Source organism: Indicator indicator, chromosome 3, assembly GCF_027791375.1.
Source record: "Indicator indicator isolate 239-I01 chromosome 3, UM_Iind_1.1, whole genome shotgun sequence".
Classification (NCBI taxonomy): Eukaryota; Metazoa; Chordata; class Aves; order Piciformes; family Indicatoridae; genus Indicator; species Indicator indicator.
In genome coordinates, this window is record NC_072012.1 from 6,155,613 (window position 1) to 6,182,707 (window position 27,095).

At 43.2% G+C, this 27,095-nt stretch overlaps 1 protein-coding gene across 2 annotated transcripts in view; it reads left to right on the forward strand.

Moving 5' to 3' along the window:
* FAR2 (fatty acyl-CoA reductase 2) overlaps positions 1–21,724 on the forward strand; it is a 71,628-nt gene extending 49,904 nt beyond the window's left edge. Inside the window, exons 6-11 of one of the 2 annotated variants that reach the window (XM_054399633.1) lie at positions 2,745–2,863; positions 5,414–5,486; positions 11,295–11,464; positions 18,231–18,360; positions 20,100–20,227; positions 21,554–21,724. In XM_054399633.1, the coding sequence (XP_054255608.1) occupies positions 2,745–2,863; positions 5,414–5,486; positions 11,295–11,464; positions 18,231–18,360; positions 20,100–20,227; positions 21,554–21,716 (783 nt within the window). In that variant the 3' untranslated portion in view covers positions 21,717–21,724. Of the gene's footprint in view, positions 1–2,744; positions 2,864–5,413; positions 5,487–11,292; positions 11,465–18,230; positions 18,361–20,099; positions 20,228–21,553 lie in introns of both variants that reach the window. The other variant, XM_054399634.1, reaches the window with a different exon arrangement.
* The last annotated feature ends 5,371 nt before the right edge of the window (positions 21,725–27,095 follow it).

A 27,095-nucleotide genomic window follows, 5' to 3' on the forward strand; every position in this document is an offset into this window, starting at 1 on the left:
CACTTAGTGCCATGGTCTAGTTGATTGGATAGGGCTGGGTGATAGGTAGGGCTGGGTGATAGGTTGGACTGCATGATCTTGGAGGTCTCTTCCAACTTGGTTGATTCTATGATTATATGATATTTTTCCTGATTACTTTTGAGCATGGAGGTTTTACTGGGGCCAGGTTTCACATGCAGATGCCAGATTAATTCCATGAAAAGTAATGGTTTTAAAATTCTAGGGTCTCTCTAGTAAATAACATCCTTTCCCTTCTGTATAAAAAGCTTTGACTTGTACTGAAAGACTTATGGAATAGAGATGGTATATTTGGTTCAGGATTGCAGCTCTGAGGTTCTTCAGTGTAGGAAATATAAAGACATATAGGTTTTGTCTGCACTAAGCTCTTCAGTGATGAAATATGATGATTTGATATGTAGCTATATTGAGACTTAGCTAAGAAAAAGACAAAGAGCAATGACAATAGGGACAGGGTGTAGGGACAAGGCTGTTTTCCATGGGTTTTTTTGTCCTGTGGGAGGCAGTGGTTTTGGCTAGCATCAGTCAGGAGCAGAGACTCCATGACGTGGAGAAACTGGTGCTGCTGGACAATATTTTTCTTGTACCATCACCAACTGCTACTGAACTTAGTTGGACTGGTACTAGTTTTCTGGAAATTAAGGGTCTTCATTATTAGAGAGGCCAATAGGCCTTTGGTCTTCCAAGGGGGAAACAAATAAATGCATGATTTGGACTAATACTCCAGGATATGGTGAATTGGTACATCCTGCCTGGTAGCTTGAAAATTAACCCCTAAGCATGTAAATCACACAGCAGTTTGAGTGACTACAACCAGGTCTCTCAGCCAGCTGTATTTCAACGTGTATTTATTAGTCAAGGGCTTATTAGCCTTAATGAAGAATGGATAGTGGTTTGGTATTTGTGTGTTCAGGTCCCTCTCATACTAAAATACTAATTTACCGCTGCTAACCCGAGCTCATCCTGTATGGGGAGCAACCACCAGATTCAGGTTTGGTGCAGATATGTTTGGCACCATCTGGGCAGAATCTAAACTCCAAACCTTGCCAAGTTTTGTTTTTTTTTCATTCCTCAGTCACTGCCACAGTATTTGAGACTGATAATTTAATTCCACAGATAGATTTGTTTGAAATATTTGTGAAATACGGGAGTTGAAGTTGTTCTTGATATTCCAATTATGTTTCTTTTGCCTGCAGTTGCTCCAGGTGCTGCGAGGAGAAGCTTTGTTGATTGAAATCAAAATGAAATTAATTAAGTTTCCATTGGCCTGTAATTGAGGCATTTTGTCTTGCTGTTCTGTGTGACATGTAAAAAGACCTTTTTCCTTGCAAGGCAGTAAAGCTGGAGGGCAGAAACATGGATTAATTCATGTTCTTGACAGTGACTGGCCCCAAAGCTCTTCAGCTGGGAGGCTGTCCAGAAACATCAGACTCAGACCTGGAAATTATTTTGGAGGCTTCAGCTACAGTAGCTTCTATTTCACTAAAGAGAAAAAAGTCAGCAACTATAAATAGAAATAAATCCATACCTGAAAAAGAAATACAAAATAATTTCCAATGTAAAATGTAACTTTTTAGAAGCTTAAACCTGAAATCTTTACTAAATACAGAGTATTAAATGTTGAAGTCATCCATATGTATATGACCGTCACACACTGCTCTGAATGCAGGCATGTTTGCAGCACATCCATCAAACTTCCTGGTTTTGAAGGCCTCAAAAAGGTGTACCTGTGAAAATGTGATAGCTGATCACACAGTGGTCTCTAGTGGGCATGGGTTCACTGCAGTGGAAAATTCATAGCTGAGCTTGATTTGCTGCTTTGGTTCTTTTTTGCCTCTTTTTATTGTTTTCTCCCCAGCCATAAAAAATCAGTAGTAGGAGCAAAAAAAAAAAATCATAGTGGTGTTGCAAGGAAAGGTTTTAATGACTAAGCATAACTGCAGTTCAGCTTAGGGCAGCAGAAGTTAACTGCATGGTATGGGTTTGAGGAGGATGAAGTCATGTGGGGAAGCTTCCATGGTTGCCTGTGTCTGAATGTTGGCCTGTGATCCTTCTGCCTGCTGCACCAAGAGTGAGATGTGTCTTAGCTCATGAAAATTAAACCAGTCATAAGTGGTTTACTTGCAAGCTCTAAAATGGAACAAAACTGACTATAGAAGGGGAAAGGAGGAGGGGAGAGACAGAACAAAAAAAAAAAACCCAAACACCTCCCAGACAGGTAATGCAGTGTCCCTTAAAATCCACCAGTGACCAGTAGACAATGGCCTGTGCTTTACAAGTTTAGTATCAAATCTTAAATGCTTTTTTCATCATACCTTTCTTCTTCCCAGACTTCAGGCAAGGGCTTTTGCACAACTAGGCACTTTCTGTGTAGTTGTTGTAGTTCTGTCTAGTTGTTGTAGTAGTTTGACAGCTGGAGAGCTATTTCGTTGTGAAATGTGAGTCTCAGCTGGAAGAAAATAATAATTTAAAGAGCTATAACATTTCCATTGCCATAACTTTCAAATATTCATGGATCTGGAGAGCATATTCCTTTGCTCCATCACTCAGTCCTTCTCTCTGGTTTTGCACACATGAGTTCCGTGTTTGTTTTCACAGGAACCAAACGATCCTCTGCAGCTGCTGCCAGGCTTGAAAACTGCTGACATGACGCTCTGTCCTCAGCCTAAGCTGATGAAATCTTAACCATGGTATTATGTCAGTGACCATCTTCCTCTGTCCTGCAGGCGGGCAAAGGGATTCTGCGGACCGTGATCGCCAACAATGAAGCGGTGGCAGATATGATTCCAGTAGACGTCGCCATCAACCTCACCCTTGCGGCTGGGTGGTACATCGCTGTGCACAGGTGGGAAGGCATTCCCCTTTTTGCCAGATTTGGGACTTTAAAGGAAATCAGAAGCTAATTGAAAACCTGTGCAAGAGCCCTCGTTGGCTTATTTTTCTGGTTCTTTCGGTTTGGTTTGGTTTTTTTGTTTCCTGGATTGGCAAGGACTTAGGAGTACAGAGAAAACAATAAAGTCAGGTTTTAGAGTTAGGAGACCTCTAAAGCTCCAGATGAGACCTGTTTCCCTGCACAATGTAAGCTCAGCTCTGTCTCAGAAGTCGCTTTTCTGAAGTCCAAGAGTTTTACTGCAGCTTTCACAGCAGCTGTTGTAGGGCATCCTTTCTCAGGCAGCTGCCTTAAGTCGCTGTTGAAGTGGCTTCTAGAGTTTTCTCAGTGAAAATGCTCTGCATGTTTTCCTTGGAAAACACTGCATATTTTATTATGGTCTTATATGACAGGGGATATGAGTAAAAAAAACCCCACAACATTCTTTGTGTTGCTGAGAAAGGTATGCATAAGTGACATTGTGGATTTAAGAGCTTTTCCTGTGAACCTCTGACTCTGACCTTTAGTCATTCAGTAGGAAATGTTACAGAGTAAGCCACATGAATTATTCTGGAGGTTTATGCATCTCTGAGAAGTCAATATCTGGCAAATAAAAAGCAGAAATATTTTACTTTGAAAGACAGAGTAAGCTGAGTAATCCCTCTGAGCTGAGTAGAGGAAGTGCTGCATACAGTAACCTGCATATAAAGATCATAAAAGGATCACAGAAGACAGCTCACCAGCTTTCAGATTTATTTTCCTCATAGTTTCATCACTATCCATCAGCAACAGGCAAACCACATGACCTGGGAAAAATAAATACAGCTTCCCTTTACACACACACAGACATACTTCTGAGAGCCCCCAGAAGAAAAGGGCTGTCCATAAAGCTGAAAAAGCAGAGCATGTGCTGATGAGCAGTGTGTCAGCACACAGGTAGACTTCCTGGCTCTGGCCATGGTAGAAGTGCCATTTTTTTAACTTACCATTGGCAGAAGATACGTGCTTTTAATCTAGTTCCTGTAATAATTATTAAGCTACAGGAGCAACTGCACAACTTGATTTAAAGCTTTGTCTGGTTGAGCACAACCCCAAGGTTAGCAATCCATATACAAAAAAAATGAGAAACTGAGCCTTCTGTAAATTTAATTTCTCTAAGAGAGTTTCAGGTTTAGGTGCTGTCATGAAGTGGCATGGCATGTGTGGCTTTAATGTTCTGTTTTTTCAAATCAGCTAGTTAGAAAGTCAGTGTCCTTCAGGGCAGGTGCCATTACTGAGGGAAATTGACAACTTGACAGAGAATTGCAGTCTTCACTATATAGTGTGGAAGCTCTACAAAGCTCTACACTAGGTGAGTTTTCTGCATGGACACATACTATGGGTTTAGTCCTTAGTGAGTTGCCATGTTGAGTTTCTCACATTAAGCACTAGTGTGCACATTTATGTTTAACAGTCTAGCAGACTTCTACTCAGTGATTTGAAGTCACAGAACAGATTCATTACTTGACACATCTATTAGTCCTAATCATCCCTAGAAGTCTGCTGGGGATTAATAATAATTATAATATACAATCAAATGCCATTGTTTCACAGCATTCTTTCTAAAAAGCACCATTTAAACTGTGCGTTATTCAGCTGCAGTTTTCAAACGGTACTGTGAGACATTTCCTGTCCCAGTATCTCAGGCTTAAGGGTCCTCTCTCCTGATCACTTCATTCACAGTTTTAGAAGAGAGGTTCCTCACAGGCAGCCTCCTCTAGTGCAAAAAGGCTCTGAGCCCCACAGGCAGCCTAGAAACAGAGTGTTGTATCCTTGAGCCAAGCTGTTAGCCCCTGTTCAAGGCCAGATCTTACTTCTTTTAGCATTTTGGCAGATGGCTCCAGCTGCTAATCTGGAGTAAGAAAAATGCTGTATTAATGGCATCACTTGCACCCTTGGCAAGGCAAGCTTAGAACAAAAAAGCAGACTGAGTAATTTTTGCCTTACAGCACAGGAAGAAATAAAACCACTGTGATCTGTGTTTATTTCCACACCCAAATAACCACCAAACTTTATTTGGTATTAAAGTAAGGATTTTGTTGAAATAGATTGATTTATAATCACCACCCTAACAAATGGAATTTAAAAGTAGCACAAATGGGATTTAAAAGTAGCACAAAGGGATTGTCAAACACAGTGTATCCCTGAGGTTGGTGTGGGCCAATAATTTGCAGTGTATTAAGAGAAACTGTAAAAGAATAAAACAGGAGCTTGCCAATATGCAGGCTTTACTTACTGCTTTTACAGTTTTTGAAAGGTGATAGGTGGATGATTTTTCTTAAACCCCATCTGCCTTTATTAACTTCATATGCTTTCCAGAGTCTGAGTGAACCTTATCAAAACTTGGTGGTTTTATATTTATGAAAGATGCCCTTTTTTCATGAGCTGATGTTACAGTTTCTCAGGCTGATAGCATTTGTGCTCCATTAATAAAGCTCTGGGGACTTTTCTTCACACCTTAAAATAATACTTCTTTCTCTTTTTCAGACCAAAAAACACTTTAGTGTTCAACTGCACAACAGGTGGAATCAACCCTTTCTTCTGGGGAGAAATGGGTAAGGTCTAATTTAAACCTGAAAGGTGTCAAACATCAATAGCATTCATTGGCCAGGCTTTGAAAAAGTGATTTCCTATATTTAAGTGGCATTTAGCATCTCCTGTTAGAACTGTACCTAGGAGGCTCCACTGCAGTCAGTGAGAGTCCTGTGAGAAAAAGCTCCTGCTGCTGGGCTTTCAGCTCAGGAAGGCATCTATTCAGTTTTCATTGTGGGTGTAATCACATAATGACCCAGCAAAGTGTGTGCTTTGCTGCATTGAGGTGTTAAAGTGGTGGGAAAAGGAATAGAAAACCAGCCCCTTAATTCTGAGGGAAGATACTCTGTGTAGCTGTAACAGAACATCTGACTGAGAACCTTTTCTGAATTTGGAAGGGACTGGGGGTGTGTGCATTGAAATCCCTTGGGCAGCCTTGATAGTGACTGAAAACTAATGTACTAAGGAAGTGGAGTAGCCTTTCTTCTTTCTCTGAAGAAAATTCTGAGGGGAAACAATTGGTGTAGACTTGAGAAGGCAAACAGGCGTGCCTCAAGAGCACATTGCCCACATTTTGTTTTGCTGCAATCGTGGGAAGGGGGGAGGCTTCCCAGCTGATTGTAGGAAAATGCAGCCAGCCTTTAGAATTTGAAATGTCAGATCTTCCGTGGCTTTTTCACAGGAGTAAATGCAAAGCTCTTCACAGGCTGCTACTTCAGGCAACAGTGGCTGTAGCACTGCTACCTGTGGTTTACCTTTCTTAATCCATTTTCAGTGCACTTTTACTGAAGAAGGAGTAATGTATTTAATGCATTGTAACTGACCTTACTCTGATGCTCATAACGGTGGATTTTCTAATGAAGTCATCCAAGTGCAGAAGAAGCTCAAATAAGCTGTTCAGCTGTGTGATGAAACTGAAGGCAAAATTTTCTCTCTGGGTGACACTTTGGGAGCTCTTTCTACCACGTGTTGTATCCACAGTTTTCCAGACATCATCAAGCTGCAGAGGGATATTAGACAGGATCACAGGATGTTAGGGGTTGGAAGGGACCTCCGGAGATCATCAAGTCCAACCCCCCTGCCAGAGCAGGACTGTGGAGTCTAGTGCAGGTCACACAGGAATGCATCCAGATGGGTATAAATTCATGAATAGGAAGTAGGATGAAAAGCTAAATGTTGCCCTTAAAGATGTTGCGTGGTTTAGGAAATGAGTTTGGGAAAGATTTCTTGCATTAGGGTGTAATGACTGTGACTACCCACTCTGAATTTTCAACTGAGTCTCCTACCAACTTCTTTTTGGTAAATACAATTCAAAAATCGTTATATTTGTGATAGAATTTCTTAACCCATTATTTGGCAGCCAGTATCATGGCATGAGTTTCCACATGGCCTTTCAGAGCCATGATCTGTCTTAAATAAGAGTTACCACTGAGTGGTCCAACCCCGGCACAGAATGACTAACTTGGTATTTCCCTCCTTCAAAAAGGAGCAGCATCTGCTCCTAGAATTGTCACCTTCTCTTTTTAAAAGCTTGTTTCCAACTGTGTTTAGCTCTCCTAATTTTTCAAGCTGAAATAGTTCAGTCCAGGCCTCTACCTCCAGTGATTTTTCAGCTTTCTCAGAAGAATTTTTCTTCATCATGAAAGAAGCTGTTTGATGCTAACATACAGGAGACATAGGAACAGCAGATGGAAGGAGAGTCTGTTCAAGAAGACTTGGGAGGCTGAACTGGCATAGGGTCTGTAACTGGTCATTGAGGTGAAGGAAGCTGTTGAGAATCAGGGGTAGGGAATGGGAGTCATCTGGCATGAGACTGAGAATTTTAGTGCAAATCAAACATGGTGTTTGCAGAGGGGAGGACCTGGTTACGGAGACATCCACAAGGGCCAGCTGTAGGACAGGTGGACACAACAGAATAGAGATTTTTTGGTGGAAGAGGAGGAAAGAAAAGAGAGAAACTGAGACTGGAGTGTCTCAGTCCTGGGTAAGGAACAGAAGTGTCTGAGATGGGGACATTTTGAGTACAAAGATGATGAGCTTGAAGGAAGGCAGGAGAAAGGGATCTAGAAGAGATTTTTTTTTTTTAATATTTATCTGCTTAGGAAATTGTATTTCAACATCCATTGCAAACCAGTTTATTCTATAAACCTCCAGATTTGTTGTTAAATAAACTTTACCTGACTTACTTCTTTTCCAAATAATGCTTGTGCCTTGGGATCTTCTATTACTTCCTTGTTATTTTCCCTGCTATTACAAAAATCTGGTCAGACAACTGGGTATTAATCTGAAGAAGTGTATTCTGCTTTGCTGCAATATACCTTCTTGCTTCTCTGGCTGTGAAGTACATTCTGCACTTCATGCTCAAAACTAAAGCTTGAAGCAGACTTTAAAATGGTATTCAGCATGGGATTCAATTTATGCTTGGCAGTCTCCCTAAGTGAGATTGGTGTCTGACTTTCCCTTTGCTAAATCAGCCCGTGAGTTGTAGAATCTACTGCTGTGTTTTGTTGGAGGGGAAATCCCACCCAGCTGCTGCATCATTTCAGTAGCTCCTAGAGGTGATACGTTTCTGGTTCAGGGTTTTATGCCTGCCTGCCCCTTCTGTCTGATTCTTTGTCTCTGTCTCCAAAACCAGCTGTTTGAGCGTAACATTGGCTCATGGGATCACAGGATGTTAGGGCTTGGAAGGGACTTCCAGAGGTCATTGAGTCCAACCCCCCTCCCAGAGCAGGACCATAGAATCTAGTACAGGTCACACAGGAATGCATCCAGATGGGGCTTGAAAGTCTCCAGAGAAGGAGACTCCACAACCTCCCTGGGAAGCCTGTTCCAGTGCTCTGTGACCCTCCCAGTGAAGAAGTTCCTCCTCATGTTGAGGTAGAACCTCCTGTGCTGTCGTTTATATCCATTGTCCTTTGTCCTATCCCAGGGTGCAATTGAGCAGAGCCTGTTCCCTCCCACTTGACACTCAGCCCTCAGATATTTAGAAACATTTGTTAAACCCCCCTCAGTCTTCTCTTCTGCAGACAAAAAAGCCCGAGGTCTCTCAGTCTCTCCTCATAGGGCAGTGTTCCAGCCCTTTAATCATCCTCGTAGCTCTCCATTGGACTCCCTCAAGCAGACCCCTGTCCAATTTGAAGTGGGGAGCCCAGAACTGGACGCAGTATTCCAGGTGAGGTCTCACCAGGGCAGAGTAGAGGGGGAGGAGAACCTCCCTCGATCTGCTGGACACACTGCTCTTAATGCACCCCAGACTTGGCACAATGGTGAAGCTGACCATTTTCCATAAATTAGGAGACAGAACAATTGTGCCAAGTAGTGCAAGCCAGGGTAAGGGAGGCTTGTGAAGAAAACCCCCAGAGCATGAACTGTTCTGAGTTAAGCAGCTGGTGTTTTCCTGACTCACTTGCAGTACATGTATCAAGCTTGTCTCACTACCACCTTATGTGCATTTTAGAACAGTGCCACTTTCCTTCCCAACTTTCAGAATTTTTCTTGAGTTTTCAGCAGATATCTGATCTCTTCTTGACATACCTGCTTCTTGCACTGAGTAATATCACAGCATAATGTTGTAGCTCCTTTACTACAGCTGCATTTTCTGCTCCAAGCCTTAAGTAACCAACATGATAAGGACATTGCTGTTTGCTGTGAATTTGATGTACGGCCAAAGGTCTGAAATAACATGGGCTGCATTTTCCACTTACTGATTAGTTCTTTCTTCTATACTGGCCAAAGATGCGAAAAATGGAGAGAGAAAAGACAGGTAGTAATGTCTTTAAAGTTTTTCCAAAGGAAAACCTTCTCAACCAAATTGGAGCTGAAAACCAGATCAGTAATCTATTAACATCAGACTTTGGTTGAACAGAGCTGTGAATACATGGTGCAACACAGTAGCAAAACTATCGCAATTCCAAAACAGCAGTGGTTCCCAGTTAACCTGATAGGTTTCCATTAGGAAATGAAATGACCAAATGAAACTAAATTAACTGAAATATTGATAAGAAGATCAGACTTTGTATGTAAACTGGATTAAAGGTACCTCTTGGAGGAACCTCCTTAAGGGGAGAAGCAGCAGAGTTCAGTGGTTGCTTTACTGAGTTCAGTGGTTGCTATATGAATGAGCATAGATGTATAGCCCTCTCCAAACTGGGAGCAGATCTCTTTACATTTAAGCCAACTGTTATTTTGTCAAAGTACAATTGTACTAAATGTCCATGCTGTTAACACGGAGGAAAAAACCTCCTCACACACTGCTTACAGGGGCACAGAATTCCAAGAGATGGGCCAGGACAGGTGCTTCCTTCCCAGTAGCCCATTCCAAACTGCTTATTGCCACTCCCCTGCCAGGAATAAACAAACGTCTTCCCAAATCTTCAGTAAAACCACTCCAGCAATTCCTCCCTGCCAGGCACAGCTATATGGGAAAGTTGAAAAAGGAGACTTTGCTAATCCATGCTGTTTTGAGAGAAGATTCCGCAAAGGGTGATGTTTCCATATTGCAGCCCACAAGGTGACCACAGGATAGCCACATCATTGCAGTGTGGCTCTGTGAAAGAGAAGGGATGACAGGCAGTGCAAAATGAGTTTCAGGAGAACTGGTCTTCAGCCATTCAACTCACAGCACGAGGGACACAAAAGTTAACCATGAACTTGCACTAAAACTGAACTGCATTACTTTGCACGTCTTTGTCTACACTTAGCAGCTAAGTGGCTAGCAGGTCTCCTCTAATTGCTATTACTTGGAATGACTACAGCAAAAGTCACTACTTGAAGTGCAGGAATGAGCCAACCACAGATACATGAGAGTCCTGTCTGAGTATTATGGTTATCTGCTTATCTGAGGATGAGCTGGATGTTTCTTGTGACTTGCAAATTCCCATCTGATTTTCTGTTTGTAACATAAGCTTAGAGAGTAAACTATAATATGAGCACAGATTGATGTCGTAACTCTCAAATTAAAGAAGTATAAAAAGCCTTCATATTCTTTGTTGAGCTCACTGGTGCTCAGGAATAGGAGTACCATCTGTTTACCAGTCCCTAGGGTCATAGTTGTGTAGTCAGTCTTACACCACAGTTCTATTAAGCCTCTGCAATATGCAAATGCCCCAGATATGCACATATAGATGCCACTTCTGTGGCATTCTGCCCCTGCAAGAGCTCAGAATCAGACCCAGCATATTTTGTGCCTTTATATCCAAAGGGAGTGAAAGATCACCATCCTGTCATTAGTTTTCAAGTTAAGAATTCAGGACAAGTTCTTGCTTTAGTGCACCCAGAGCTCATCTGAACACAGGCTGTGGTATTTGGGTTTGTGTCAGATACAGTTTGAAAGGGTATAATGAATCTTTCTAGAAGCAGCACCCTATGTGTGTAAGCAACTTGTCCCTGACTCAGACTAGTATCGACATCAGCCCTTTTGAAAATTTGAGTAGAAGTTTAAAATGTCATTTTTTGCTTTATGCTAGCAGATCAAACTTTGCTTTCAGTGATCTGAACATATGTTAACAGCAGTTTCTGTTGCATCTACTGCAGGTGAAAGCAGAACTGCAGTTCCTGTGTGACACATTTCAGGCTACAACTGCTTGCTTTCCCTAAGAAAGTTGTTGTCTGCCACTAGAATCAGATTGTGTTTCAAGTAGGCAACCGATGGAGCCAGAAAAGGGGGACCATGAGATGATCTTGTCCAAGCCCTGTTGCATAGGTCACAGCACTCTAGATTGAGCGTGTTAAGCACGGTAACTTGGGCTGGCTTTACTGCAGCCTGTTGGCCCGGTTGTGCCAACCCAGCTGGAATGCAGTGCCTGAGTGGAAGCTGAGTGCCTGTTCCCTTGCAGAGCGGTACGTCATGTCCACGTTCAAGAGGAACCCCCTGGAGCAGGCCTTCCGGACGCCCAACACGCACCTGACGTCCAACTACCTGATAAACCAGTACTGGGTAACCGTCAGCCACAAGGTGCCTGCCATACTCTACGACCTGTACATGAGGCTCACGGGGAGAAAGCCCAGGTAAGGCAGTCCCTAGTGCTGTCCCCCAGGGATCAGTGTTGGGCCCAATCCTCTTTCATATCTTTATTGATGATCTGGATGAGGAGATAGAGTCCACTATTAGTAAGTTTGCAGACGACAACAAGTTGGGAGCAGGTGTCAATCTGTTGGAGGGTAGGAGGGCTCTGCAGAGGGACCTTGACAGGCTGGACAGATGGGCAGAGTCCAACATGATGGCATTCAACAAGTCCAATTGCTGAGTTCTGCACTTTGGCCTCAACAACCCCATGCAGTGCTACAGGCTGGGGTCAGAGTGGCTGGAGAGCAGCCAGACAGAAATGGACTTGGGGATACTGGTTGACAGCAGCTGAACATGAGCCAGCAGTGTTCCCAGGTGGCCAAGAAGGCAAATGGCATCCTGGCCTGTATCAGAAATAGTGTGGTCAGCAGGAGCAGGGAAGTCATTATTCCTCTGTACTCAGCACTGGTTAGACCACACCTTGAGTACTGTGTCCAGTTCTGGGCTCCTCCGTTTAAGAAAGATGTTGAGATGCTGGAACGTGTCCAGAGAAGGGCAACAAAGCTGGGGAGGGGTCTGGAGCACAGCCCTGTGAGGAGAGACTGAAGGAGCTGGAGAAGAGGAGGCTCAGGGGAGACCAAAAGGAGGTTGTAGACAGGTGGGGATTGGTCTCTTCTCCCAGTGGCAGAGCAAGAGGACACAGTCTCAAGCTGTGCCAGGGGAAGTTTAGGCTCTAAGTGAGGAGAAAGTTCTTCACAGCAAGAGTAATTGGCCATTGGAATGGGCTGCCCAGGGAGGTGGTAGAGGCACTGTCCCTGGAGGTGTTCAAAAAAAGCTTGGATGTGGCACGTGGAGCCATGGTTTAGTTGTCAGGAGGTGTTAGGTATTAGGGAATAGGTTGGACTTGATGATCTCTGAGGTCTTTTCCAGCCTGGTTGATTCTGTGATTCTGTGAAGATATGGCACATATCTGCAGCTTACTGCACACCTGCTGCTCTTCTGCAGAGCAGGTCTCTGACAAGTCCTTAGCACCAGTTGCCTCAGCCTGGAGTCTTCTTCCCATCTCCCTGTCTTGAGGAGATAGTTACATGGTTGCTTTTCTTTTTGAGCAAGGTGCAGTCTAGGATTCCCGCTTTCCAGTACCTGAGGAACAGCAAATCTTTTAAACTCAGCTTCACACACCACAGAGGTTTCTAAGACAGAAAAGGAAGACTGATAGTTATACTGTCTTCTCTATAGCAAGGCTGCCACCTTTGCACATTCCCTGCATCAGGACTTGAGATTGGCAAGATTCAGAACATTCCAGCTAATGTTTCTTTTCCTGTAAATCAGATGTGTAATTAGTCATTGCCAGCACTGTCCCAGCAGCCTGGAATGTGGAAAGCAGTTGGTTGAACTCTGGAAAGCAGGTGTTTGGAATCTAGAAGGCAGTTCTTTGGAATCTAGAAAGCAGCTGTTTTACGTCTAGAAAGCAGCTGTTTCTGAGTGTGGATAAATTCTGAGTTGTGTTTATGAGGACAGTTTACTATTACATGACCATTATTTGAGCTAGGAGGAACCTGGGACATGCACATGTCCCATGTGGAAGAAATCCTGGTATAAGTAACATAACTCAGCCAACACCCTCCTTTACTCCCTGCAGCCACAGGGGAGAATTTATTGTGCAACACAAGAACAGTTTGGCTGTGTTGATGTCAGCTGCTCTGTGCTCCTCTGCTATTTAGAAAGCTGTCTTCAGCTGCCTGCAGGGAAATCTGTGGGTGATGTATTGCTCTGCTTTCTCTCTTGCATTCTCCTGTGGAAGGAAATTGGTCCATAAAAAGACTTCCAGTTACCCAGGAGGCAATAATTACCCCAAAAATAAAGGTAAACTGGGATATGACCAATAATAGTCTGGCAACTCCCAACTCTTTTGAAACAGACTGCAGTAAGATCTTGGCATTACCATTGCAATTATTGATGTTTCTTTTCATAAAGCTGATGGGCATAAGCAGCCAGTGGGCATCATCTGCAATACTGTACTTAAATTTCAAACAGAGCTCAACACAAACTCATGGTGAGAAAGGTCTCTTCTTCTGATTTGCAGCTTGAGCAAACATGGCTCAGCAATGAATCTGAGTTAACCAAGGGGTTTTTTTCTTTCTTTTTTTTTTAATTTATTTCTTTGTTGGTTTTTTGGTTGGTTGGGTTTCGGTTGGTTTGGTTGGTTTTTATTCTAAATATAATTCCCCTTTTCTTTTTGCACACTACATAAACTTATCCAGGTATGACAGGCTGAGGGAGCTGGGATTGTTCAGCCTGGAGAAGGCTCCAGGAAGACCTAATAGTGGCCTTCCAGTACCTAAAGGGGGCCTATAAGAAGGATGGAGAGAGACTGTTTACAATGGCCTGTAGTGATAGGATGAGGGGCAACAGCTTCAAACTAGAAAATAGTGGATTTGGATTGGATGTTAGGAACAAGCTGTTTGATATGAGGGTGGTGGAACACTGGAACAGATGGCCCAGGGAGGTGGTTGGGGCCCCATCCCTGGAGATATTCAAGGTGAGGCTCAACAGGGCTCTGGGCAACCTGGTCTAGTTGAGGATGCCCCTGCTGACTGCAGAAGGGGTTGGACTGGATGACCTTTGGAGGTCCCTTCCAACCCAGACCATTCTATGATTCTATGACTGCAGTGTGGTAGAAAGCATAGTAGCAACTCATTCTTTCTTTTTACCACAGCTAGCTAAATATAAGACCTTTATGGTATAAGGGCAGTAAACCACATTAAAAAAAAAAAAGGCTGAATGTGTCACAGAAACTGCTTTAATATTTCCCTGTATTTCATCCCTCTGCTTCAAACAGAGCACCTAGGCTTAACTTCCTTCTTGTGACACCCTTCTATTGAAGTACAAGCCACCTTCAAGGCAGTTTTTTGAATTCTCTCCATGACCCTAGGTCAGATTTGCAAGCAGAAAGGAGAAAGACTCAGGCTTCAGTTCCCTGCTGGATCCATATTCAAGTTACCACGAAGTGATGGGTTATCATGGGGAATAAGTTTAATCTGGGAGCTGGCTGTGGTTTTGCAATTCTAATGTTTATTAAAGGCCAGCCTATGACCTTCACTAATTTGAATTGCTGAGTAGTTTGGGGGACCTGGGTTGTAGTTCTTCCTGTAGTTATCACATGCAGTACCCTGTCTACCAAAGGGTAGGTACAGGACTCATCTTTGAGTTGCAGACTTTTATATATTGCCTTTCCTGAGAAGCTTACTTTAAGTGTTGGCACATTTCACATAAATTGCCAGCTGCCTAGCAAAGCTGCCCTAAATGGCTTACTGTTATTGCTGCACATCCATCCATGACTTGGAAAATAATGTGGTTTATGTCGTTAGTAGTCTCCTAGGGCAATCTGGTGCACCTGAGAATCAGCTTGTGCAAGGCACAGTATGGGAGCAAATAAAGAAATCATTGCTGTAAACAGTTTTCTGGAAGACAAGATGCATTTCTGAAGTCTAACTCATGAGGCTATCAGTTGCAGCTAATACTTGCTGGGGAGTGAGATTTTCTATAAGAAGTCTTTGACATAGCCTCTCAGAGGCTACAGAAAAACATCTTTCTACTCAGTTGGTATTTTTCAGTAGACCATTCCTTCCTTCAGCCAAAGCAGTCAATATTTTGAATGGGGTCACATTTTAGCTCAGTCAGATAACATGAAAAGCAGTTTTCATGTGTACCTCTTTGGATGCTTTATTTCTCTTTTCAACTCTTACTTTTATCTACTCAGCTATGTTGCTTTGAGTAGATCTACAAACATAGCTATTCTGCCCACGTTGGTAGGAGGCTGCATGGATAGTCTATTTTAAAAACATAAGTAGAGACACACAGTTGAATCTTGATTTTTTTTTTTTCTGACATATTCGATTATCTCTAAGCACTCTAAAATGATGTTTTTGGGGATCTGGTTTGAGGGACAACTTCAGATCACAGGATGTTAGGGGTTGGAAGGGACCTCTGAAGATCATCAAGTCCAACCTCCCTGCCAGAGCAAAACCATAGAATCTAGCACAGGTCACACAGGAATGCATCCAGATGGGGCTTGAAAGTCTCCAGAGAAGGAGACTCCACAACCTCTCTCAGCAGCCTGTTCCAGTTCTCTGTGAACTTAGAATGAAGAAGTTCCTCCTCATGTTGAGGTGGAACCTCCTGTGCTGGAGTTTCTATCCATTGCCCCTTGTCCTATCCCAGGGTGCAGTTGAGCAGAGCCTGTCCCCTCCTTTTTGACACCCAGCCCTTAGATATTTAGAAACATTTATTAAATTCTCTCTCAGTCTTCTTCAGACAAAAAAGCCCCAGGGCTCTCAGCCTCTCCTCATAGGGCAGTGCTCCAGTCCTTTAATCATCCTGGTAGCTCTCTGTTGGAGTCCCTCAAGCAGATCCCTGTCCCTCTTGAACTGGGAAGCCCAGAACTGGATGCAATATTCCAGGTGAGGTATCACCAGAGCAGAGTAGAGGGGGAGGAGAACCTCCCGCAATCTGCTGGACTCACTCCTCTTAGTGCGCCCCAGGATCCCATTGGCCCTCTTGGCCACAAGGGCACATTGCTGACCCATGGATAATTTGTTATCCACCAGGACTCCCAGGTCCTTCTCCACAGGGCTGCTTTCTCGCAGATCATCTCCTAACCTGCACTGGTGCAGTTTATTCTTCCTTCCCAGATGCAGGACTCAGCACTTATCCTTGTTGAACCTCATTAGGTTCCTCTCTGCCCAGTTCTCAGTCTGTCCACATCTTACTGAATGGCCTCACAGCCATCAGGTGTCTCAGCCAAACCTCCCAGCTTGGTACCATCAGCAAACTTGCTGAGCAGACTCTCTGTCCCCTCATCGATGTCACCGATGAAGAAGTTGAACAGGTCTTTGCAAACTAGCCATATGCTGTGTTTTCCAAGTTCCTAATAGATACTGCAACATTCTCAAAGCATTGCCCCATCCTATTTGCCTACACAGGCACGACTGGGGACATTAATATGGAGTAATTTTAAAGCAGTTTGGGTTAAATACATTCAATCGGTGCGCACATAATCATTCAGAGTGAGGGTTCCCTTAATCTGATGGTGTATGCTTTGCTTCTAAAATGAAAGCCACTTTAATGCAGTGTGGCAGTGCCTGTGTAAGGTTTTGGTGCTCTCAGAGTTCGCTTTGGGTAGCTGTGCAGCTCTCTTCTGAAGTACTCATTGTGTCTTTTCTGCTGTGCTTGGTGCTTATTGTCGTGGCAGTCACATCTGCACACGGAGAGGCCAGCCTGGCACCATTCTTCCCCAGACTGCCGCCTTTTATTTGTCACAGCAACTGTGCAACCCTCTGGGCAGCTCAACATTTCTCATCAAAACAGCTCTGTTTTTCTAAAGAAATCAGCCTTTTGATGCTCTCTCTTGCCCTTATCCAGTCTGAGAGAACATGGTGTTCTCTCAGAACTGACCAAGTGCTGTACGTCACGCTTTAAAACAGCTGCCTCCCAGAGGCCTTTTGTACTCTGACCATTGGGAGAACTGGAAAACAATGCTGCAAGGCAGGACGGCATTACTGTCAGCCCCTTTCATACAAAAAATGAATGATAAAAAAGGCCCAAGACATGTGAGAGATCTGAACTTAATTTCCAAAGTCCCTGTTAAGCAGACATACCCCTGAAGCAGCTTTCATCTTTACCAGGACACTCATGCTCCAGAAGAAATTCAAAGAGCTCCCCCTCCTCCTGCCTCCCAAAATAAAAGCCTATGGACTTGGCTGATTTTCAGGGAGCACATACTATCAGCCCCTTCATGTATAACGAAGGACACAAAAAGCACTCCAGACTGCCACTATCTGACACAGGGAGAGGAACAGCCTCTGGGAAATATGATGTTTTCTTTGTGAGGGATCAAAGAAACCCAAAGGCATGAAAACCATGCCACAAAGCTGAGTGGTGTGGGTGATGCTCTGCAGGGAAGGGGTGCAGTCCAAAGGCAGAGACCTTGGCAGGCTAGAGAGCTGGGCCCGTGTGAGCCTCAGCAGGTTCAACAAGGCAAACTGTAAGGTGCTGCACCTGGGTCAGGGCAATCCCAAGCGTGGTTACAGACCGGATGATGAGCGGATTAAGAGCGGACTTGCAGAGAAAGATTTGGGGGTGTCAGTGGCTAGAAAACTGAGTATGAGCTGGCAATGTGCACTCAGCCCAGAAAGCCAACCACATCCTGGGCTGCATCGAAAGAATTGTGATGAGCAGGTCAAGGGAGGTGATTCTGTCCCTCTACTCTTGTGAGACCCCAGCTGGAGAACTGTGTCCAACTCTGGGGACTCCAGAAAAAGACACAGACCTGCTCAAGCAGGTCCAGAGGAAGACCATAAAGAAAATTAGGGGTTGTGGTACCCCTCCTATGAGAGCAAGCTGAGAGACTTGAGGTTTATCCTGGGGAAGCCTCCAGGGAGACCTTACAGTGGCCCTCTAGTACTTAAAGTGGACCTACAGGAAAGGTAGGTAAGGACTTTTTATCAGGGAGTATAGTGATTGGATGAGCACTAATGGTTTTAAACTGAAAGAGGGTAGCTTTAGATTAGATATTGGGAAGAAATTCTCCCTGGAGCAGTTAGGCTTGCTGAGCAACTTCTCAGCCTGGTGACCACCAGTGCAGTGCCCATCAGGAACTGCAATTTCTGTTCTTCTGGGTTGGTGAAAACACATACAGAGCAAACTGACAGCTTTTGCATAAGGTCAAACTGCCTATCCACCTCTGATCCTTCCCCTCTGTTTCAGAATGATGAAGATTATTAATCGACTGCACAAGTCCATGATGCTCCTGCAGTATTTTTCCACCCAGTCTTGGGACTGGTCTTCAGATAATATGAATATGTTAATGAGTCACCTTAACACAGAGGACAAAAAGGTAAGTATGTCTTGAATGTGGATTGCCAATCTCCAATTCTGTTCATCTGCAGCAATTATTTTTGGTGTATTGATGAGCTTTTGAATGATGTTCAGATTACTGGAACTGACTTTAATCTTTAATTAATTTATTTCCTCCTTTTTTTTATTAAATAACTTATCAGGAGTCTTCTGTCTATTGCAGTAGAATATTTTCTCCTGAGGTGTATTGCTTGTTCTTCTGAGATTGCTCAGTCACTGAAGTCTTTCTGGTTAACATGGCAGTTGTGGTGGATGATCTAGGATGGAAAGTGTTTGAAAGGTTTTAATGGGCACTGCACGGCGAAACTGCGTTAACACATAGAGTTTAACCCTGAACAATATGGAAAAAGTTCCTGTTTTATTTAAGACCCCAAAGAGGAATTAATTTGCAGGATGCCAAGCTCTGTTGTAATCTTTATAGGTTTGAAATACTAGTCCTCAAGAGTGGGACTGTAACTGAAAGATTGAAGGGAATTACAAAGAGGAGATTAGTGATAAGCTTGAATGCAAATTTGGTCAGTATCTCCTTGCAAAGAGATACTTAGGCATTCACATCAAACTGGTCTCACCTCATGAGATTTCTGCACAGATTCCTAGGAGTAGAATCAAGAGTTTCCTTTTCTAATCTGCAGTGAAAGTACATGCAGCAAATTCTAAGGGCACTGGCACTGATGTGAGTACAGCAGATGTAAAGGAAACCTAAGTGGTAATTATGAGAAAGATTAAAATTAAAAATGAGCATCAAGGACTTCAGAGAATGTTTCCATCTTGCCAGGCTGCTTATGATAACTTTGTGAAATACATATATACTGTAAGCAGTATTCAGGCTTGATAGTTTATGGGCAGCACAGGTGTCTGTACAAATCTGACACATCAGGATCTGTACAGTAGCTAACCCATCTCTGCTTAAGTTATTGCTGGTCTGATACCAAAGCTCTTGCACCAAAGCAAGTGGCCTGGATTGGCTTGTGGGTGAGAGCAGGGTCTTGTTCTGAGTGTCTTCCATTTGAAGACTCTGCAAATAAGAAATGCCATTCACTTCATTCTTGACAGTGAAACTCTCCCTCTTTGCAAATCTTTTCTTTGCTCTGATAGACAGAACAACTGCCTGAGAGCTTGCTAACATTTTTTTTCCAGTACAAACACCTGAGTTTAACTGGAGTAATTTTTAAAAAAAAATCTCATTGCAGAGCTAATGCTAAACACCAGAGTAACCAATTCCTTGGGCTTCTGTCAGTCTAGCTGCTGAGAGAGAATGCAGCCCAGCAGAGAGTAACACTGATGCAGAGGCATTGACTCAATGTCCAGTTCATTTATTTGCACTTAATTCTAGTGACACATTAAAAACTGCTTGGAGATTTTCATATGAATCCATTTAACCGGATGGAATGCCATTTTTCTTCCACATTTTTTTCTGTCCATAAATACATGCATTTATGCAAAAAATTGCCATCTGAAAGACAAACTTACCTTTATTTTATGCCAGCTAGCAATAAATTTCTGCTTGTCTTGCCCTAATTCCCAGCTGGGTAATATATTAATTGACAGCTCTGTTAGTGCCCATGTCTTCTTGGAAACTTGGTGGCTTTAACTTCAGAGGGTGGGGGGGCCTTGTCAAGAATGGAGCTCAGTGAAGCATTTATGCTTAGAGTGAACTTGTTTTGAACTTGGGTATTTAACTTCTGGGGTGTTTTGTTTTGTTTTGTCTTGTAATCTTAGTTATACAACTTCGACGTTCGTCAGCTGCACTGGTCAGAATACATTGAAAGCTACTGCCTAGGTGCTAAGAAGTACTTGCTGAATGAGGACATGGCTGGCATCCCAGCAGCAAAGCAGCACTTACGAAAGTAAGTCATCCCCAGTGACAAGGGCAAGAGTTCCTGGCTACCTTGAATGGGTTTTGAAGAAAATTATTCTACCTACACTGAAACGATTGTCGGTGAATGATATGGAGATAAACATAGCATAGTTGTAGACGTTGTGCCTTCCCAACAAATCACCAAGTAATGAAGTTGCAGTGCATAAGGGGCAAAAAATGAATGCAGAAGATCTTTGTCATTCAGAATTGCAATAGTCAAGGGTCAGATTTAGATTCTGTGAAGCTCCTAGAAGTTTTAGCAATTCAAAGACAATGCGTAAAAAGCTTAAGCATTTTTATGATTTAAAATTTCCTTTTAAAGTTGAAGTGTCTAATTGCCTGGGGGGGAAGGGGTAAAAATTCTCCAAAATCAGTAGAGGGCTTATGCATTCAGTCTTTGGTGACACTTTAAGAGTCTGCATGAGCAGTTCGAGATTGTCCTTCTATTCAGTTAAAGACTGTGCTCCTCCTGCCTTCTCCAGCCCTTTCACTGAGAAGTGCAGGCAAAATGAGAAGAAGCAGAGCTCTTGGAGTAAGAGCCTGGCTGCTTCCTTCAAGAAAACCATTCTTGTGCACTGTAAATGCTAGAAGCATAAATCAGCCTGTTGCCAAAGCAAGGAGTCCTGAACAAGTGTTTCATTCATGGGTCACTTTTAGAGGATTTACAAGAACCTCTGTAAGAAGCCAGCAACTCCCTTGTAACCCAAACTGGCAGTGTAGTATAGTCACTTTCAAAAGATTCACAAGAGTCTCTCTAACAAGCCAGTAACTCCCTCATAGCCCAAACTGGCAGTGTAGTATAGTCACTTTTAAAGGATTCACAAGAACCTCTGTAACAAGCCAGTAACTCCCTCATAGCCCAAACTGGCAGTGCAGTATAGTGCAGGGGTAAAGTTTTACCAAAATAAAGTTCTCCTGCAAAGGTCCTTTAGCCTGGCACCAATCCTGCTAAGTAAAAATAGCAAATATACCAAATCAAAGCAAGAAAGTATTGGGCCTAGACTATCATAAAAAAAAGAGAAACCTCTCAGTATGACTTCTGTTCTAGTTTGGAATGAGTGTACACAGAATATGAGAGACTTGCAGGGCAGGTATTCCACCTACTCCCATAACTCTTCACTGAACTCTAGCTTCAACACAGTCAGTGTTGACAGTAGGGACACCTGAGGCACAGTGTCTTCACTCCAACAGGAACAGCAAAATGCCCAAGGGCCACTTGTAAGCAGGATTTTGTACAAGATTACAAGTGTAGCAGTTGAAGCAAGCTTTTGTTGTTGGTTTCCTCCCCTGTAAGATGCCTCTTTCTCTTCCTCAGGCTGAGGAACATCCGATACGCATTCAACACCACCCTTCTTGTGCTCATCTGGCGCATTTTCATTGCAAGGTCACAGATGGCTCGAAACATCTGGTACTTTGTGGTGAGCCTCTGCTACAAGTTCCTTTCCTACTTCAGGGCATCCAGCACCCTCAGGCACTGAAGCCGTCCATCAGCAACCAGCCTCTTCCAGAAGGACCTCCATCTCCACTAATCAGCAACTATGGGCATCGGGGCCTGAAAGTAGCAGAAAAATCCACTCCCTCCAACAGCAGCCTGCATTTATCATGCACTGTTATATGTTCACCTTTAACTAATGCTTTAATACATGGTGGTCTTTCTTCCATAGGACGATGCCAATTTTTAAAGCCATAACTGAAGCTTTAGGAACAAGTCAAGCTGGAACCGTTCATCTAGAGTCTGGTGTGCAAGAGTAAGGATTAACCAAAGTCATTGTCTTCCCATGTACGACCTAGGCTATCTTAATCCCATCTTCTTCCTCAAAAGAGGAAAATTTAAAGCCTTGGGAGAAAAGAATGCCATCAGAGAAGACCTATCCGAGGAAATTAACCTGCAAGAGGTCTTCCTAAGAGGCTATTCCTTCGTTCTCATGCAACGAAATGGTACATTACTGAAAAGCATAGTTTCACAGTTTCGGTTTTTCAGAAGAGGAGGGGGGAAAAGGCAGTTACACTAGGCCAGTGAACACTCTGAACAGTTTTCAGATCTTGTCTCATACTGCTACTGAGGACTGCTGCTTTCAAGCCATAACTGAAGACACACATAGAATTCATGTATCTGTGTTAACTCTACTCACTCACAGGCTGCTTTCTCATGGAGATGTGTCTTTCCTCTCTGGTTAAGGTTGCAGTCTGTTAAACCCCACCCAGTTCTTGTATTTGTCACTTTTGCCTGGAATATTTTTTTTTGCTTGAAAAATGCTGTATTTATTCTGAGAATTAAGAGAAAACTTCTAAAAAGATTGAAAAATAATACAGAAACTCTATTATTTTTGAGGAATGGGTCTTTCCCCCCCCCTTCAATTTGTCTACAGAAAACTTTTCTCCCTGTAGAACAAAACCAACCTGATACTGTCCTTCACGCTTTCATTACAGCTAAATCACTTTGCAGTAGGTCACTTCCATGGGCAAAGAAAGTGTAGACATGTAGGAGGAAATCCCATCAGGCCAATTCTGCTGGCACTCCAGTCAGCAGGAATTTAAAAGTCAGAAACTTGTTTTTTTGTTGAGAACAGAAAAGGTTTCATTGACTTCTGTGTTAAAACCATCATGCAATGCATTTTGTCCTACGATGCAGTTTAGAAAGGAACCCAAGGATCTTCCTGATGTTCGTAGATATTTGAGAGACTTGTTCCACCAAAGTATGAATTCCTGCAGGAGGAGAGAGAAAGAGAGAGAGCCTTCTGCAAAGAAGCTGGTGCAGCAAGGGCCTTAGTGCAACAGCAACAAACATATCATGGTATCAGATTTTCAAAGGCAAATCTAATACTGGAATATTCTTTATTCAGATAGCACCGAATAAGTACTTTAAGATTACCAGACTTTAAAGCAGCTAGTTTTTGAAATAATGCAGTATCCAATTTCTCTAGTCTTTTGTCATACTAGCTGTCTGAAAAAGTAATGTTACCAACAAATGACAGTTGCTCTTTTGGGAGCCAAGAATAGCAGAGTGTACAAAGCTGGCATTCCTCAATAAAATGGTGTTTGCTTTTTGGCAGTGGAGAGCAAGTTATGTGACAGTGTATTTCTATCCTAGGCCTCCAGGCCAGTACAGAAGTCTTTCTAAAGGTGCAAGGAATTAATCTTCCTCCATATGCTCCAGAAAACTATTTTCAAGCACTTAACAAAGGCTCACAGGATGTTAGGGGTTGGAAGGGACCTCTGAAGATCATCAAGTCCAACCCCCCTGCCAGAGAAAAACCATAGAATATAGCACAGGTCACACAGGAATGCATCCAGATGGGGCTTGAAAGTCTCCAGAGCAGGAGACTCCACAACCTCTCTCAGCAGCCTGTTCCAGTTCTCTGTGACCCTTCCAGTGAAGAAGTTCCTCCTCATGTTGAGGTGGAACCTCCTGTGCTGGAGTTTCTATCCATTGCCCCTTGTCCTATCCCAGGGTGCAAGTGAGCAGAGCCTGTCCCCTCTCTCTTGACACCCAGCCCTCAGTTATTTAGAAACATTTATTAAATCTGCTCTCAGTTGTCTCTTCTCCAGACTAAACAGCCCCAGGATGCCTGCAGCAGAACCTGATCAGAAACATGGTGTCCAGAATGGCATCACCCTGGCATTCCCTAACAGAGGCCCCAGTGTTTGTTATGTATTCCTTCTGATCTGTGCTTAATTAGGTCTCAGGCACCCAGTTTATAAAGATGCAGATTTGTTTAAGCTCTTGCCTTGAAAGCATACTTCCAAAATGAAGCCATGCTGGTCATTGGATTAGCTGGCTTCCAACTTCAGGGAGCTGGCAGTGCATGCTTTGCATTGAACATTAGCAAATTATCACTGCCTGGGAAAATAGGAGCTGTGGGTTCAGGTGCCAGGGACCAGGAATTTCATGTACAGTGTTTCTGTAGCAGTGTATATGGTGAAAGCTAGCTGCATTATACTTGGCTAACTCGGCAGGGTGAGGCAGGTTGCTGAAGGGGTTCCTCTAGAAGGACTGCATTCTCTCAAGCACATGGTCAGGTCATCAGCCAGTTTCTAGTTTTCTCCTCTGAAAGGTGAAAAAAAAAAGGAAACAGATTATTTTGAAACAGATGTCTATTAAAACAAAAATAAATTAGTAAATAATTTTCAACTCATATCCTAAAAGTCTTTTTAAGTGCCTGCCTTACATACAAAGAGAAGCAACAGCTAAAGGGCTCTTAAGTCTTATGCTGTGCACATGTGTGGTGAGTTTGGATTACCCCCCAAAATAAAATTGCCAGACTAGCTCAGTTGGAAAGCAAATGAAGCTATATTCACAAGCACACTAAAATCTAGAAATATGGAATGCAATGAAAATGTACAAAATATACAATATTTACATATATTTGCAATTTATAAACAACACAAGAACCCCCCTGGACAAAACCGGGGGGCTACTAATAGCATCCCACTCCCTGCTTCCTTCCCCCAAACTATATAAGGTAAAACAGAGAGAGGGAAGAGCAAAGCATAGCCTGTCAGTACTTAGCCACAAGAAGAACGCAGCCAAGGTCAGCAACAGCCAAGCAAAAGCCAATAGTTAGTACCTGCTAGAGCCAAGAAGCCAAAAAGAGGAGGAGTTAGTTTATACAACTAACTTTATGTGAGTTATCAGCCCAATGGGATTATTTAGACCTTACCATTATTTCCCTTTTACATCCAGTGGTAATTTATTTACATTCTATCACTTTCTACACAAGATCTGTGGAAAATTTTCCTAGGCATCAGCCTAAAACTGCCACAACATGACAGGGGAAAAAATTGAGTCTCACAGAAAAGTCAAATACTGCAGACCTACCACATCTGGTCTACGTCATTCAGCTCTATGATGAGAAAAGTGTCCTGTCTTCCCTTCCCCAGTGCTAGTCATGCCATGCATTCCTCACATATCCCTGGAGGCATTCACAGTTCTTTGACAGGCTGCACTGTCCCAGCAAGTAGGAGAGGTGTCTTTTCTCACCTGAGCATATCTAGACTTGTTTCCTGCACATACAGAAAGATGCTTCAGGTTTCCTTTAGAACAGTGGTGGTATTATGGTTTGAAGCTCTTCACCATTTTGCTGAAGATAACAGCCACAGCAAAGCTCAGCCCTCAAAAAAAAACTGGCAGGAACTGCTTGGGATGTTGCAGAAACATTGCAGATGCTGTGTGCTCTTCTGCAGACCTTTCATAGCCCACACAGCACTGAGAGCAGCTGGCTCCAGAGGTCTGGCCTTGCCTGAGGGGAAATCAAGCTGTTCGCTTTTCTTAACACAGACATAACATGCAGTGAAGCTTAAATCTTTAATCCATTTTTTTGTGGCTTGAGGTGTTTTCAGGTGGTTGGCTCAACCACAGCAATACTTCAGAAAAACCTCAGTGCAGAGATTGGTGCCTGGTAATGGCCTTTGGGTGGCAGTCATGACTGGCATCATCATGGAGAGCTGGACTTGGCATGGGAACTTGTTCTCACCTCAAGTATTGACTTACCTTTGATGTTTTAGTCTGTGCTCCTGAGTGTATTTGTATGTGCTCTGAAGAAGCACAAGCCTTGAGGAAAGTATCTGAAAACAATGTGACAGCCACTCCTTTTCTTCCCTGTTCTCTCTCTTGCTCTTTCCTGTACACTCAGCAGTTGTTAAATCAAAGGTCCTGTTGTGACCATGTACCACTTAACACAAACAGCTCAGGAGTGGATATTTGGATATTGCTCATGGCTGATGGCTAAGAGCTTTTACTACCTGTAAGACTGAAGCAAGACTCAAATTTTTATCCTATGAAGGTAGCATGGTCAGTGCTATGGGAAGAAGAACAGGAGCCTTTCTGCAGCTTTTGCTGATAAGCAGCAGAAGCATTGCTAGGCACAGAGCATCCAGCTCAACCAGCAAAGGGAAGCTCAAGGGAACTGAGAAGTATGAGCTGCCAAACTCAGAGGACTCTGCTTCCCAAGGAGAGGGGCAAGAGCTCAATCAGCATTTTGTTATCAGCTTGGGTTCTTGTAATCAAATGTTTGAACTAAACACTCCTCTGTCCTTCCTCCAGCTACCACTAGGCAGCATGGAGGACAGCACTTGCAGTCATTCCGTACAGACACAACAGAAAATACCTGCAACAAGACAGTCTAAGGGGGTTATTTGTTTGTATCCTGTGAACTTGCAGCATATGTACCCCCTCACAATGTCAGAAGCCTGGAGTCCTCCTACAGAAGTAGCATGTAGCACTGCTGAACCCCATGCACTGTGGTGGTGGTGTTAATGCTCTCCATGCACACCTGGCTGTGGGCTGTAGCTGTGAACTGCTGTGAGCTGTCAAAGGGCAGTGGGCACAAGCTTGCAATTAAGAAGTATCTTTTATTAAAATTAAATTGCAATAACAAACCCACATCCCTGAAATTAATCCAAATTTAAACATCCTGTTGCCTGACAGCTGAAGATGTTGATCCCCAGCATGTCTTACCAACACAGTAAAATTTCTCACCCCTCCACCTTCTGTTCCAATAACTTTGATCAAGAGAGTTCTTCTTGGCAGAGATGGGGGATGATAGACACATTGGTATATTACAGATTGTTTGCCTGTTGCCACCTCTTCAAGAAGTTTGTTGTTTTACATTTAAAGCATGATGATATATGCCTGTGTACATAGTGACATCTTTCAGCACCGAGCCTGTCATACGACATACAGAGATGGTGCAAGGTGGTGGAGCTCCTCTTGAGAGGCCAGGCTTTGCTTGTGTGGTATGCACTGTTCCAATCCAGTCTCAGATGAAGTGATTAAAACCTATCCCTGTAACGCTTACCTTTCCAGTGTAAAAGAAACCTAACCTGTAGTGATAGTAACCAAATCATCATCACGAATA